Here is a 17,189-nt window from a genome sequence, read left to right as displayed (position 1 = left end):
ACGCTAACGGCAGGTACTCGGGAAGACTCGCTAACGGCAGGTAAGCACGGGAAGACTCGTGAAGATTTTTCAACATGATGAAAAATGCCCACGAGAGCCCCGAGTACCGACGAGTGGCCATTACCGTAAATCTCCGAGTTCCAATCAGGGTAAACTCGGGAGAACTCTTGGAATGAACTCGTACCGTGGGATAGGGTTATAACGGCAATGGAGACAAGGTATTGGCCCATTGCTTTTTGATTGGGAAACTGAAAAGCAAAATTAAATACCTTTGCTCAAATTCGTTACCCTGTCTGTGCACTCTGATTATGTTTCCTCAATAAAAGCATCTCACAAACGAATAGCGTGGCATACAGTAGCTGGTGGAGCTGCTGCCTCACAGCGCCTGAGACCCGGGTACCATCCTGACCATGGGCGCTGTCTGTATGGAGCTTGATCATTCTCCCTGTGACTGTGTGGGTGCTCCGGTTTCCTTCCACATCCCAAAGATGGGTTTGTAGGTTAATTGGCCTCTTAAATTGCCTCTAGTGGATGGGAAAGTGGGATAACATAGAGCTAGTGTGAGTGAGTGACCAATGTTGGGGAAGTCCAGAACAATGGCAAGGGTCAGGCTGAACACATGTTTCCATATTGTGAGTTTCTGGAGATCTGAATTTCCTAGTCTCTAATTATTGCAGTTCTCCTCCTGAAGAGTGGTGGCACAATTGATGTAAGGATAGCACTGGATGCTGAGACTTCTGCCGTGCTTCTCATGATGATTTGGATGTAAGTCTACAGAATGTGAATGCACTGTTACTGCTTCTCTTAAAGTCTAATATTCAGCCTTGCACTTAGACATCAAGGGTGAAACTATACACAAGAAAAGATACAGATTCAGATTCAGATTCAATTTTAATTGTCATTGTCAGTGTACAGTACAGAGACAACGAAATGCATTTAGCATTTCGTTGTCTCTGTACTGTACACTGACAATGCAAAGTGCTGGAGTACAGGACAGCTGAACATGGACCATCCCTTCTTCAGACTGGTTGCAGTAAGGGTGGAGAAAGCTGGAAGCGGGAGGTGGGGCAGAACAAAGCCTGGAAAGTGATGGGCGGATACAGGTCAGGGGCTTTGCGATTGTCAGATGGTTGAATAAGGCCAGCAATGAAAAGATAAAAGGTAGGGGATAAGGGTAGGGGAGGAAAAGGAACATAGCTGGAAGGGGACGGGTATTGGGGGAAGGGAAGAAATGGGTTAAAGTACCGGTATGCACACTGCACTTGATCTGCAGCTAATCCGGGAATCCTAACTCATACTTTCCTTTGGCTGAAGTTTTTTAATCAGATGATGAAGAGGTTTATGTTCCCAATCCACAATCCAAGATAATATGGTAACTCTTTATTCCCTGAGTTCATTACCAATGCAGGGCCGCATGTTAGTTGTCCACAGTAAATATAATGAAGATCTGAAAAACCTTGCCTCAGTTTGTAAATAGTTAACTATATTTTGCATCTACTGCAAGAAGTTTAATGGCTGTTGTGCGGTCATCCACAAGTCCACACATCATTTACTGAGTTAATCAGATGTTACTGATGGAAGTGTAAATGAAAACCAATGGTGCCAAGATCGAACCTGGAATGTCCCATTATTCTGAAATCAATGTTTGCTAATCAGCTCCAACTGATGTGTATGGAGATTGCAGTTCATGATCACAATGATAATTTTCAGGGGATTTATCCAGATGTTTTCAATAGTCGATCATGTCGTAGGCCATGGGTTGAGTCCTGACTAGTTACCATGTGTTTTATTAGTACTTGGTCAATTTGTTTTGTTCAGGTCCAAAACCCACACTGCTGCTTTGTGATACCTTCGTCAAAGAATTGCGTAAGTCTTCTGCAATGGCATCCTTGCTAGGAGCTTGAAACATGGTAATATGGAAAATTAACAGAAACAGGCCATTTGGCTCTTTGAGTCTGTTTTGCCATTCAATATAATCATGACTGATCCTCTGTCTCCACACCATATTCCTGTTCTCTCTCTTCATTTATGAAATGTGTACCTAGAAATATATTTATCTCTTCAAATATATTCAGCGATGTCTGTGGTAAATAATGTCATAGGGTCAGTACTCTGAGTGTAGAAATCTTTCCTTTCCTTACGCTAAATGTTTTGCCCATATCCTGAGACTGTGATTCCTGGTTTTACATCCTTCAACCAAGTGAAACATCTTGTATGCAACCACAGATAGTCACAAACAGCTGGCGTAACTCAGCGGGACAGGCAGCATCTCTGGAGAGAAGGAATGGGTGACATTTCGGGTCGAGACCCATCATCAGGCCTCCTGTCCCGCTGAGTTACTCCAGCATTGTCTATCTTCGGTTTCAACTAGCACCTGCAGTTCCTTCCCACACATTCTATTTGCATCCAATTTGCTAGAATTTTCTATGATGGGATTATCTCCAGTGAAAACAAAAGGATTCAAACTAGTCAACTCAATCTCTCCTTAAGTACCAGTTTATTGATACGTGATGTACATTAATAACAGCACATTTAATAAAGTTGGATGGCTGCTTTACTTACTTTCAAGGTGCTGATGCACTCTGCATGTTGCCCTAACTAGTTCATCTAACCCAAAGCATGTACAGTGGTTAAGAAGCCTATCCATTAGTTGACCTAGGTTTTCAGAGAAATTTAAAAATATATATCATATTTTAAATGTTTTGTTGTCTCCTTTTGCTTCTCTTTTAATACATTTCTTTCAATTTCATTAATTTTTTTATATTCACTGGAGTTGCCAACAATGCAGCTGATGCCCAGTTACAATTTAACCTCTGGTGTTGAGTTTGCATGTTCCAATAGACAATAGGTGCAGAAGTAGGCCATTCGGCCCTTTTTCGTGCCAGCACCGCCATTCAATGGCTGATCATCCCCAATCAGTACCCGTTCCTGCTTTCTCCCCATATCCCCTGACTCTGCTATAGGTTCCAGAGGTTCCCCTCTGACTACATGGGTTTCCCAAGGGTGGACTAGTTTTCTCACACATCTCAAAGACCTGCTGAGGTCTTTAATATTACTATCATCCTAATCCATTTTATTCTCCACACACTTCCATAACAGCCACCTTTTTCTAACACCCCCCCCCCATTTACATTTACAGCAGCCAAATAACCTGCATGTTTTGGGGATGCAAGAATGTGCAGACTCCATGCAGTCGACCGCAGTGGTCAGGATCAAACACAGGTTACTAGAGCTGTGAAACACTGGCTTCATCAGATATACCACCAATTCCTTTCCTATTTAAGACTGAGCTTGGCTCCATCAGGATCCCGCTTAGTTAAGGAGACAAATAGTTAGGTTTAGGTTTATTATTGTTACGTGTACCGAGGTGCAGTGAAAGGCTTTGTTTTGCATCCAAATCTGATCTGCTATACCATACATGAACACAAACAAATCAAAGTACAACAGGTCGAACAAAGGGAAAGATAGAGTGCAGAATATAGTTCTCAGCATTGGAGTGCATCAGATCCAAAGACAAAGTCCACTCCACAATGGGATAGCGATCAATCGAATGGTACCCTAATTTACGGAAGGACTATTCAGGTCTGATTATTGAAGGGAAGAAGCTGTTCCTGAGTTTGGCAAAGAAAGAATGCCCAGGATTGCTATTACCCCATTCACACACACACGTCAGAGCCACTGGTTTGGTTCACTGATACACACAACAAATGTCGTTTTAGAGCTGGTTTAAGAGCAGCACCATTCATCCAATACTGAGAATATAATCTGGCCCAGTGTGTTTCATTGGGGTCATAGAAATGTTGGCAGCAAACTCAGTAACATTCTGTTTCCTTCTTAGGAGTTGAACATTGGGACTTACTAATCTGTTTCACATCAAATGAGGTTGATGGTGACAGGTGCATTCAAAAGGGAAAGTTTGATCAACTTCTATTCCACCAGAAGGTAACCACATTTCCTCTGAATTATGACAGATGCGGTCTTTTGTTTAAAATCATGTTCAGTGTTTTGCTTTTGCCAGGCACATCCAACTTCACAATCTGGTAACAATCGAAAGTGACCTTCAAAACTCGAGATACTAACTAACGATGTAATTCATAAATCATTGTAGGATCATTGCTTATTATTGGCACTTTGATTGTCCATAATTGTGACCCTTTGATTGAAATACAGCTGCCATAAACTGAATACAGTGCTATGACTGCCTAGCCAAAGGTCTGATGTGATCTAAATCTAAGATGCTAGTTTCATACAATCAATGGTGCTGCTATCATGACAGCACATTATCTAAATATTATTTTTCAAGCTTAGAAATGTTTCTACACATGTTCGGTGATAGTTATGTACAAAGTAATTAGCTATTGTCATTTTATTTTAATTTCCATGACATTAAGTATCGTTGAGTGCAGTTGTATTTGTGATGGATATTGTTGGCAAGCCTGAATTTTTCTAGATAGGCCCTTATCTTATTGACCCTTAAGGGCCTGTCCCACCAGCATGCAATAGCATGCGTCTAGCGTGACCAAACGTGGTTGCTTGAGGCGTACGGCCAAGCGGGGCCAGTCCCACTTCGATCGGCGGAGGCTACGGAGTTGTGCGGGGCTGGTCCCGACATCACGCGGGGCTCCATAAATCTTGCACTGTCCGAAAATCCCGTGCGACAACGGCCTGTCGGCCCGCAGCCGCATTGAGGCCATTCGCAGCGCTTCGACGGGCGAACGTAACGTCTCGACGTCGTACGCCGCGTCTTGACGGCGTACGCCTAGCGTGTGGCGCTGCGTGATGACGTCACCGCCTGGCGTGCCGTTGCGTGATGACGTCACCACCCGACGCCGTGCAATGTCCAAATTCAGTCGGCCCGCCACCTGCCCAGCTGATTGGTGAGTTTGATGTAAATTGCGTGAACTTTGCACGAACTTACCGCGTACTTACCGCTTCCGTTTGGTCGTGCTAGACGCATGCAATCGCATGATGGTGGGACAGGCCCTTTACAGAGCTTGAAATTGTGTTTAATTATTTATTGATTGGTCTTTTCTGACATTGGTCTAATGTGCCAAAGAATAGATTAACACAAAGGCAGGGAGATCCATAGTGGGTCTGGATGATTCACTATGCTTCGAGAATTCTTCCAGTTGTCATCTTTATTTCAGCATAAAGTGCATGCAGAAAGTATTCAGACCCTTTCACTTTTTCCACATTTTGTTACGTTACAGCCTTATTCTAAAATGGATTAAATTCATTTTATTACCATCAATCTACACACAATACCCCATAATTAAAAAAGCAAAAACTTGCCGTTGAGAAAATTTGGCAAAGTAATGAGAAAGAAATGACTGAAATATCACATTTACATAGGTATTCAGCCACTTTGCTATGACACTCAAAATTGAGCTCAAGTGCATCATTGATTATCCTTGAGATTAGTAAGTATTGATTAGTTTCCATTGATTATCCTTGAGATGTGTCTACAACTTGATTGGAGTCCACCAATGGTAAATTAAATTGATTGGACATGATTTGGAAACACACACACCTGTCTATATAAGGTCCCACAGCTGACAGTGCACGCCAGAGCAAAATCCAAGCCATGAAGATGAAGGAACTGTCCGTAGACCTCCGAGACAGGATTGTGTTTTTTCACACAGATTTGGGGAAGGGTATAACACAACTTCTGCAGCATTGCAGGTTCCAATGAGCACAGTGGCCTCCGTCATTCTTAAATGCAAACATTTCTAAATTTAGTTTTTTCATTATGGGGTATTGTGCGTAGATTGATGATAAAATAATGAATTTAATCCATTTTAGAATAAGGCTGTAATGTAACAAAATGTGGAAACAGTGAAAGGTCTGAATACTTTCTGAATGCACAGTAGATTGAAATAAACAAATTTGATTCCTGCCTATGATTGATCCAAGCAAACTTGTTTGTTTTCTATTAACCAAGGTTGTGGACTTTTAACAATTGATCCAGTTTCTTCACTGTAGTAATTCAAACCTTTTCAGGATGATGTTTATAAGTTCATAAGTTCACGTTTTTGGAGTAGAATTAGGCCACTCGGCCCATCGAGTCTACCCTGACATTCAATCATGCCTCCTAATCCCATTTTTCTGCCTTCTCCCCTAAACACCCTTGACACCCGTTCTAATCAAGAATCTGTTGATCTCTGCCTTAAAAATATCCACTGACTTGGCCTCCACAGCCCTCTGTGGCAATGAATTCCACAGATTTAAGGGCCTGTCCCAGATGCCGATTTTTTTCGGCGACTGCCGGCGTCATATCAGTGTCATCAAAAGTTTTTGATCATTTCAAAATCCAGCGGCGACAAAAAAATTGTCGCGACACTTGAAAAAAACACCACACGTCAAACATCATCACGCCGCGTCACCGTCGGTGACCCGAAACTTCAGTCAATGATGCCGGCCGGCGCCGAAAAGATCGCCAAGTGGGACAGGCCCTTTAGTAACTTGACTATTCAAAAGTTAATTTGACAGCACTGGAAAATCAAAATAATTTATCACATTTTTGACATAATTTTGTATTAAACGGTACTGGTAATTATCAACAAAAATTATATATATTTTAATTAGCCATTTTATTTTGTGAGGTAAGAAATAGCATCAATGATCGTGTATTTCTTTACAGGTAAACAAAATACCAGGATTAGAGAGTACACTTTGCAGAAAAGATGGCTTTTGCCAAATTATGAAGATAGCACAAAGCCTACCAGGTAATGTCCTTCTCATTTTGTGTATTTATTTGTCTTACTGTGGCATCTTGGTCGGCATAGGCTAGGGCCGAACGGTGTTTCCTTGCGGTATGCCTCTATAATTGCAGTCTTGATTGAGATACTTAATCAAACAATTTTATAAATTAACAAAGCTCTATTTGGACAGGATTGCTTGCGGTAAACTTGTTACCTAATAATTCATGACATTATATCAAAAGATTGCAGTACAGCACAGCTCATTAACTGAGGTTAATGTAGAATGTTACAAAATCTACCTTCAGCGATGCTGCAGATCTGCCACTGACTGTGTGTGTGACTCCGGAGCAGTTTGGGGGGGGGGGATTAAAATGCAGGTTTGTATTGCTTGTCAGAGAGGGATTTCCTTGGGCTGCTTGTTGATGAAGAAAAATCGATCGGACCTCCGTTCCCATTTTTCTTTTTAAATTGCTGGACAATTTAATCTTTGGATTAAAGTAAAAAACGACTTCTAATGCCCTCAGCGTGACGGATCTCAATATCAGGACAAAGCAAAAGGCAAGTTGTGTATTTCACATTTAATCTTGCTTCTTGGGGTGGCTTTTGTCTAATTTAACGATGCGAAAATGTTATTTAGTCCCCATACGAATCAGCCGTGTCTTGCCTGCCGATATGGGCTTAAAATTTACGGCAACGGCAACGTTCCAATCGATTACATTCCAGAAACACCCACTCTCAAGATGATTAAATTTCTCTTTTTTTTTTTTGGACTATCATGTCTATATTTTGTGTTATTGTCTATCCATAATCAATATTTTCACACTAAATATCCACAACAGTTTTAGTCACATCTATTGTGCAGAAAATAGTAATTTTGATTATATTGAGAGTGGATGTTTCTAGATTAATTTATGGGAATTAAACATTAAATTCCTTCCATTTGGCATATAAACTCATGACAGTGAGATTTAAAAATTATGTTATATTGTGAATTATTTTCTGAATGTGATCAGTTTGTTATTCGGATACTTAGGCTATTTAAAAAAAATAGCCTTTTCTTAAGAAATGGACAGGTGTTTAGATCTAGTTTAAATCTAGAATTTAGATGAATTTAATTGATTTAATGAAACTGATGAATATGAATTTTTTGTTGAGTATTTACTATTTGTTTTAGCGTTTAACTTTATAATTTCTACCTTTTTTCTAAAACTGCAAATAATAACTTGTTTCTGTTAAAGCTGTTCAGTGTTTTTTTCCTTTACATTTTAAACAGATGTCTCTGAAAAAGAAATGCAAAATTGTCAATCCAAATGGCCATCAAAAGAGACTGATTTAGACAGCATTCGCAGAGATTATCCGAATTTGGACCACTCCAAATATGATGATCTACAGAACATTCTTAATGGGAAAGTAGTGGACAGAAAGGCATGCCATGCGTGGTTTGAGGAGCAAAAACCTGTGGTTTACAATGCCAAAATTGAAAAGTTGAGGAAAAACAAGGTGTACAGAGTCGCTTATTGATTGCAGTCTGAGGAGCATGATGATGCTACTGATTATGACATGCAACTGATCTTCTCCATAAAGACTTGGTCTATTGCTAGAAAGTGTAATATATTTACCTATCCATTATGGACTTACAGCATATAATACAATAATATTAAAGTTCTGATCTTGAGAATATCACATTTTTGAATTTTCAAGGCAGTCTGGGTGTTTATTACTATTTCCATCACAACGGTCAATTTTGTAATTAGCTCCAATTAGATAACTAACTAATTATATGCTTTAATTTCAAGTCATCCAAGTAAGATGTTTTATATTTGTTTCAGAATGCTTCAATCTATAATAACTGACAATTTAATTCAGTTCTCTTAATTTTTAAGAAAGTTATGGGCTTTTGACTGTCCTCGATCACAGCTTTTGTGTTAAGTCAATGGAACAAGATTCTAATTTCCGAGTATGAAAATGGCCACAATTTTTTAAATACTGAAGATATGAAAGTGAATTAGATGTCAAATTAAAGTTCTCTTTATGCTTTATCTGATGGGATAAATTACAGACTTGATTTTTAAAATCTCAAAATGTTGTAACATTCCTAGTAAATGCTGAGGCAAATTCTCATATACACCTGTGTGTTACGTTCTGGAAGTTGGGATCATGCTGGACATCAAATGCAAAGTTCTACATGCTGGTTAGTTCCACCATGGAGTTCAACCTACACACATGGCAGGAAAATGGGCCACGTCCAGAGTAGGGTCTGGCATTGAGCAGAAGATTTATATGCAGTATGGTATCATTATATATGGTAATTTTAATGTCCATTCAAAATTGTATAACCCGTCATCTGGCTCTGCGCTGTACTTGAGTGAAGTAATGAAGACAAGATCTGGTGTCAAGAAACAAACCGGATTACTTTAATTGCAAAGCACACAATCCATATCTTCAGCAACTATGAGGCTAATGTCATATGAATCACTAACTTGATCCACTTTAATTATCTTATTCTGTTTAGAATGAGCTTTAAGCTATTTTAATAACTCTCACTTACACTTGTCAAGTAGTCTAAGATGGATGCAATGTCATCATTTAACTCTAACATCCTGGACATGCTTATGACAATCTATCTGGTTGCAGCCTTTATACAAATTGTTTTGCCACAGTGTCTTTTGCTATGTTTATTTTAAACCAGTGAGAGAAATTTACAAGACGGTTTAAGTAATATGTGACAAAAGAATGCGTGGATTAATTAATACAGGATGCATCTATAAATAAGTTCTGGTCTCGAAGAACGGAAATATAAAACATAACATCACTGTCTATTTATTGTTCTAATTCAGTTATTTTTAATGCATTTCAGATCTCAAGAAGAATATGGGAACATTTATACTTCTCACTAGCAGATATTTATTAGAATGTTTGTTTGACTGTATCTCTGCTAAGATTCTACTTGTCTACACTTGGGTGGAATCTTGATTCTTGAATGATTTTCTCAAACTCCGCATTGGCATCTTTGTGCGATGCTGTTCTTCATTCATAATAATAATGAGAAAGGAGGAGCAACTAAATGCTGTAGAATTGTCAGTAGTAAAGAGATTGTTTCTAAATGTTGCAAAATGGGAGAAAATTAACGTCAGTGCTGCCACGAATTGCCCCTTCATCTCAGTGACTTGACACACTTCTTCAGAGAGTGGTTAGGAGTCTACTTTGGTTTGTGAATCTAAAATGGGCCAGACAGGATAAAAGTAGTACATTTCTGCTCTGAATGGCATCAATTAACCAGGTGGGTTTTTATGACAAACTGACACTTTCAAAATCAGTATTACTGATATCAGCTTGAAAAGCACATTTTGTTTTAGAGTTGATGATTCCCCTTAATTGCTAAGTAAATAGAATTTTAAAAAAACCCTTAAAAATAGAATAGCATAATACCAATTAAACCAAAAGGAAAAGATTTAAATGCCATACAATCTGGAGCTAATAATTATCTACGCTGTTTCATAGTTCATCTTCAGAGGTACTCCAGCTGGAATTGTACCTACATAATCCATACCTATATAAGGCCTAAGTTTTAAACTTTATGGCCAGCTTATTGCACAGATCATTTGGCGATTCTGCTTGTTTAAAGCATTGGGATTGAAACAGTTGATGATAAAATTCCCATTTAAGTCTTTGAAGTAGAAATCTCAGTGGCGTAGCCTGATTCATTATTTAGGATTCATGACAATCATTTCACATTTGGGATTAAAATCTACCATAATTAAACTAAGTGTGTAACCTTCTGGTTTGATGGAACTTATTGTTAAATATGTACAATAGATAATAGGTGCAGGAGTAGGCCTTTCGGCCCTTCGAGCCAGCACTGCCATTCAATCATCCCCAATCAGTACCCCGTTCCTGCCTTCTCCCCATACCCCCTGACTCCGCTATTTGTAAGAGCCCTATCTCGCTCTCTCTTGAAAGCACCCAGAGAACTTGTGGCATTGTGGCATTGTGGGGGAGGAGAAGGTGGAGTGAATAAATGTGTTATTTTTATAACTAGAATGTTGTGGACTAATCGCTAATCTTGCATTTTTTTTTTCTTCTGGGGAAGACTACAGCAAGTCCATAAAGCAAAATAATACATTGAGGTAGTTTCTATAGTGTTTGTTAAATTTGCATTATACTTTTGATTTTCAAGAAAACATATATTTGTAACAAGAAAACACATGATCAGCCAACTGTTCTATTCAATATTTAGTGGCTTTTACTGTTGGTGTTTAGTTTAGTCTAGTTTAGAGATAAAGCATGACACATACTGAGTCCGCACTGACTATCGTACACTATTTCTATACACTAGTTAAATGCTGGGATAGTCCCTGCCTCAACTACCTCGTCTGGCAGCTTGTTCCATACACCCACCACCCTTTGTGTGAAAAAGTTAGCCCTCAGATTCCCATTATATATTTTCCCTTTCACCTTAAACCTATGTCCTCAATTCACCTACTCTGGGCAAGAGCCTCTGTGCCTTCATCCGATCTATTCCTCTCATGATTTTATACACTTCAATAAGATCACCCATCATCCTCCTGAGCTCCAAGGAATATAATCTCAATATTGTTGTTGAACAAAGATAGCTGCAGAATTGTGGAAATGCCACATGAAACGGTACCAAAGAAACTCCATAATATTCTGTTATTCACTGTCTTGCAGTGCTTCAGCCATTGGTCGTTTCTCCGTTGTGCTTTGACCACTATTTGGAATTGGAAACTGCCAGTGACAAAAGAATGCATGGAAACTCCATTCCTCATGATGAAAATACTCCTCTAAAGCGGCAGAAGCTGAACAACGACATTGGCATGAAACAGTAAGAAATATGAGGGAAATTACAATTTTTTTTGACAAACGTAGCCCTTTTCAAGTGCTATCATTTTTAAATTGGCTACTAATCTCTTAATCTTTTTTCTCAACCAACCCATTGAAAGTGGTGACATCTTGCCAGCAACAACAAACTGAAACAAGAACTTACTAACCTGATGGAGTTTTTTGAGGAGGTGACGAAGGTGATCATTGAGGTTAGAGTGGTTGATGATGGATTTTAGTAAGGCATTGGATAAAGTCCTTCATGGTAGATCCAGTAAATTAGGGTGCATCTGATTAACGTTGACTTAATCATAAGGATTCAGAACTGGTTTACCGATAGAAGACAGAGGGTTTTGGCGGAAGGACAATATTCAGGCTGGACGTCTTTGACCAGTGGAATTCCACAGGGATCTGTGCTGTTGTGCTTTGTTGTTTGTGATAGATAAATGACTTGGACATAAATGTAGATGGGTTGGTTGGTAAGTTTGAAAATTACACCAAGATTGCCGGGGTTGCAGACTGTAAGGAAGGCTGTCAAAGTATACAGCAAGATATAGGTCACTTACATAAATGGATGGGGAAATGGCAGATGGAGTTTAATCAGAGCAAGTTGGAGGTGTTTCATTTTCAGAGGTTGAATGTAAGGAGAAAATATACAATTAATGGCATGACTCTTAACAGTGATGATGCGCAGAGGGATTGTGTGGTCTATTTCCATAAATCTCTCTGAAATTTGTGATGCAAGTAGATAGAGAGGTAAAGGAGGCATATAGTGTGCTCTACATCATTGGTTTGGGCATTGAGTATAAGACTAATGAAGCATTCGTCATGCACTTCGTGATTTCCTCAAGTTTTCAACATCTGTGGCTCCTTGTAGGGCCTGTCCCACTTAAGCGGTTTTTTTGGCGACTTAGAAACATAGAAATTAGGTGCAGGAGTAGGCCATTCGGCCCTTCGAGCCTGCACCGCCATTCAATATGATCATGGCTGATCATCCAACTCAGTATCCCGTACCTGCCTTCTCTCCATACCCTCTGATCCCCTTGGCCACAAGGGCCACATCTAACTCCCTCTTAAATATAGCCAATGAACTGGCCTCAACTACCCTCTGTGGCAGAGAGTTCCAGAGATTCACCACTCTCTGTGTGAAAAAAGTTCTCCTCATCTCGGTTTTAAAGGATTTCCCCCTTATCCTTAAGCTGTGACCCCTTGTCCTGGACTTCCCCAACATCAGGAACAATCTTCCTGCATCTAGCCTGTCCAACCCCTTAAGAATTTTGTAAGTTTCTATAAGATCCCCCCTCAATCTCCTAAATTCTAGAGAGTATAAACCAAGTCTATCCAGTCTTTCTTCATAAGACAATCCTGACATCCCAGGAATCAGTCTGGTGAACCTTCTCTGCACTCCCTCTATGGCAATAATGTCCTTCCTCAGATTTGGAGACCAAAACTGCATGCAATACTCCAGGTGTGGTCTCACCAAGACCCTGTACAACTGCAGTAGAACCTCCCTGCTCCTATACTCAAATCCTCTTGCTATGAAAGCCAACATACCATTCGCTTTCTTTACTGCCTGCTGCACCTGCATGCCTTGCCGGCATCCGTCATAGTCACAGCAGGTCTCCGAGAAATTTCAAAATGTTGAAAATCCAGCGGCGACCAGACAAAGGTACGACTCTTTGGGCCACTACTAACGACCATACAGGCATCACCCCGTGACATGCCGAAAAATCGCATAAGTGGGACAGGCTCTTGTGCCTCCCGCTTAGAAATTGACACCTGATTTTAAGCATAAGTTGCATGTAAGAAGCAACTGTTATCTGCTGTCTGTTTGCTCTCATTTCTGATAGAAGTGGTGCCCACTGGGAAATTGGACTAGACCTTTCGACACATGATTCACATTAATGCAGGCTTCATTTGCGCATTGTTTCCCAAGCTTGATGGATCATCAACAGAACCTGGCTCAACTTAGTAATTTAATCACAGAAATTACATGGAAAGGTGGTGATTTTTATGGTTAACTCACAATAAAATACAAAAGTACATCATGTGGATAATAATGAACTTTGTAAAGATTAAACTATCTATCCCGCCACTCAAGACATTGTCTGCATATTAAACAAATGCTCTATTTATTTATTTTATTCAAAAGTTTCCTTTTGCCTCCCCATTCGCCAATGTCAGGCTACCATGGGAAGCTCTATTTAAAAATATTGACCTACTGGATGTTTGTAATTTGATATTAGCTCCAGGCCCAGTAACTCTCTAGTCCACCATAAATCTAGGCAGATTCCTTTTACCAATGTGTAACAAAATATGTTACGTGATGCCTTTTTGATATTTCTGGCCTTTAACTAATGTGCGTGAAAATACAAAATATTCACTCTGGTGCAAAAGATTGCAGTTTACCAGAAGAAGCTTGATTTTTAATCTTAACGGCCATGTTTAATGCTGACTGTTCATTGCAAAATGATCTGACCCATAGTACGAAAAATCCTTCCCTCAGGGGATGGGGGGAGAGAACAAAGGAGGACTCGGCATGGGGGGAATCGCCGTAGTGGGGGGTGGGGGAGTACAAAGGAGGACCTCGCATGGGATACATTAGTAACTTTATCGGCACCCTTTATGTGGCAACTCTTTGCATACGTTGCGTATGCAAACCAAAGAATATCACTGTGACGTCACATGTGACAATAAAGTATCATTCATACATTCATTCATTCATCCATTCATTCAATCATTCAATCATTCATCATCAATCATTCATTCATCATTCATTCATTCATCATTCATTCATTCATTCATTCATTCATACATTCATTCATTCAATCATACATTCATTCATTCATTCATGCATTATTTCCTTCATACATTCATCATTCATTCAGTATAAAAGCCACCAAAATAATATTTAATGCAAAATAGCTCACAGTTAATCTAAGAGGTTTTTTTTCTGTGACTTCTCTGGAAACTGTTATTTTTAACAAATCTATCTTTAAGTATGCATTTCTCGTTCTGACTTTTTTAAAATTCTTACCGCTGTTTTCTTACTGCTTTTTAAAACGTATGTATGACTTTTTACATCATTTCAATATGTTGTGATCTCTTCTAGATATTACGCACTTTCAGAAAATGCAATCTGGGGAAGGAAACACAATGTTCCGATAGAAGGTCTTTCTGCAATTCTCAAAGTGTATGTTTTGGTGACCTCGTTGTCTCCACTCCGGGCATTCATTCATTCAACTGGACTTGTCCAAGGTGTACCCAATAAGAAGTTCTTTGTTACCAAGGTATAACTGTTTATACTTGGACTTCACTTGGAACTGTTACATTGGGAAATCTGTAGCCAGGGGAAATTCAGAAACTAGCATGCTCTAATATTCAGCATTTTGAGTTGAAAATTTTCGATGCTTTTGAATTGTCGCCTAACCTTTATGACCCCTCATTAAAAGTGACATCTAAGGAGCAATATTCGCGTGAATTAAAAATGATTCTAATTTCTCATCTCTAAGTTTTATTTAAATTTTACTTCACCCACTCCAGGAAAACATGATGTTTTGATAAATCAATATCTAACATTTTAGCTTCTTTATCAAATTCACTAATTGGTTATAAATGCAGATAATCTAACCTATGATGGTTAACATAAAACATAGAACATCACAGCACAGGGTAGACCCTTCAGTCTACTATGTTCTATACATGATGCAAATTCAACTAATCTCCTGCACATAATCCATAACCCTCCATCCTTTGCATATTCATGTGTCTATCTAAAAGGCTCTTATGAGACACTATCATATCTGCCACCACCACCACTGCCAGTGCATTCACCCACCACTCTTTAACATATCCACTATGGTAAAAAGGTTCTGACTGTCTACCCCATCTCTATCTCTCATAATTTTATATAGTTATATAATTCACTGATGCACCAGAGGAAACAATCCATTGTCCAAACTCTCCTTGTAGCTTCTACCCTTTAGTCAAAGCAGCATTCTGGTAAACCTCTCTGCACCCTTTCCAAAGCCTCCACGTCCTTCCTTTAATTGAGTGACCACAATACAATTCATACAATACTGTAAATGTGGCCTAACCCCAGTTTTATAAAGCTGCACCGTGGCATTATAACACTCATATCCCAAGTTCAGACCAATGAATACATGCATACCCACACGGTTCTTTCCAACCTATCTCATAAGGCGATAAGGAATAGGAGTAGAGTTAGGCCATTCGGCCCATCAAGTCTACCCTGCCATTCATTCATGGCTGATCTATCTTTCCCACCTAACCCGATTCCCCTGCCTTCTCCCCATAACCTCTATGTACTAATCAAGAATTTGTGTTACCACTTTCAGAGAGCAGTGGACTTAGACCACAGATCCCTCTATACATCAATGCGGTTCGGGGGGTCTTGCCATGAACTATATACTTTCCTCATACATTCGACCTCCCAAAGTGCAACACCTCACACTTGCTCAGATTAAAATCCACTGTAAAGATGTACTGCCCATGATGAAAGCCAGGCAATAGTCCTTCAATTGTGTTTAGGCAAATGTGCACTGCAGTAACCTAAAATGTGTTTGTATTATCATGTCAAACATTATAAATCCCACCTCCTGCTGGGTAGAAAACTAAGCAAACAAACTGACTTTACATGGAAGAACAAATTGTGGACAGCCCATTACTGTGTCAGAGTGAGCACTTGTTTCCATTTTACACACTCCAGCTTTAAATTCGGATGCTTGTGACTTAATCAATTTGCTGTGATAGAATAATTATTAATGAATATATTCTCCCATACATAACTTACTTGTGTGGCTGTCAGTTCAATTAAACATGGCAGCAACAGACTAAAGACAAAGTGTGAGAGTAACTCAGCGGGTCAGGCAGCATCTCTGGAGACCATGGATCGGTGACATTTCAGGTCAGGAAACTTCTTCAGGAGGAGGTGGAGTTACAAAGCTGGAAGAGAGGAGGGGCAGGGCAAAGCCTGGCAAGTGATAGGTACCTCTTTACCCTTATCTCACATTTCTGGCATTTCATCTCTGGCCTTTGGCTCCAAACATCTGCCCATCTAAAGAATCTGTATCCAGCTATCACTTACTAGGTTTTGTTCTGTCCCTCCTCTTCCAGCTTTCTTGTCCCTCCCCCCCCCCCCCCATCCCCCCCCCCCCCCCCCCCCCCCCCCCCCCCACCACTACAATAGGTCAAAAGAAGGGTCCTGACCTGATAGGTCACTTATCATTGTTCTCCAGATGCTGCCTGACCCACTGAGTTACTCCAGCACTTTGTGTTTTTTTTTTGTAAACCAGCATCTGCAGTTCCTTGTTTTGACAGAATAAGTAAGTCTGCACCTGACATTGATCAAGTTTGGGCTAGAAATCCTCCCTCGGGGGGGGGGGGGGGGGGGGGGAGTGGATGGCAGGTGAACGGTTGTGAGATTTGGTCGAGATGGGGAAGGATGTAATTGGGCCTGATTGGGGCATGATCCGGGGTAAGTCAGCCAGATGTGAAGGCGAGGCCCCCTAGGGGCAATGGCAGCAACTGCAAGCAGGGTCTGGAGAGAGCGGAGGGATAGAACTTTAAGGAAGATGGACATCTGCGTGGAGTTCCCTGGGCCAACTCAAGGGTCAGCTCGATGGTTTT

General features: G+C 40.0%; 1 protein-coding gene across 2 annotated transcripts in view; it reads left to right on the top strand.

Annotated features, from left to right (window-relative positions):
* The window catches only part of cped1 (cadherin-like and PC-esterase domain containing 1), a 231,306-nt gene that overhangs the window by 63,661 nt on the left and 150,456 nt on the right, over positions 1–17,189 (top strand). For both annotated transcript variants that reach the window (XM_055650835.1, XM_055650836.1), the window contains exons 3-6: positions 3,839–3,942; positions 6,641–6,725; positions 11,391–11,544; positions 14,653–14,830. In XM_055650835.1, the coding sequence (XP_055506810.1) occupies positions 3,839–3,942; positions 6,641–6,725; positions 11,391–11,544; positions 14,653–14,830 (521 nt within the window). The remainder of the gene's footprint in view (positions 1–3,838; positions 3,943–6,640; positions 6,726–11,390; positions 11,545–14,652; positions 14,831–17,189) is intronic.

This window comes from Leucoraja erinacea, chromosome 19, assembly GCF_028641065.1.
Source record: "Leucoraja erinacea ecotype New England chromosome 19, Leri_hhj_1, whole genome shotgun sequence".
Classification (NCBI taxonomy): domain Eukaryota; kingdom Metazoa; phylum Chordata; class Chondrichthyes; order Rajiformes; family Rajidae; genus Leucoraja; species Leucoraja erinaceus.
This window is presented reverse-complemented; position numbering and strand designations above follow the sequence as displayed.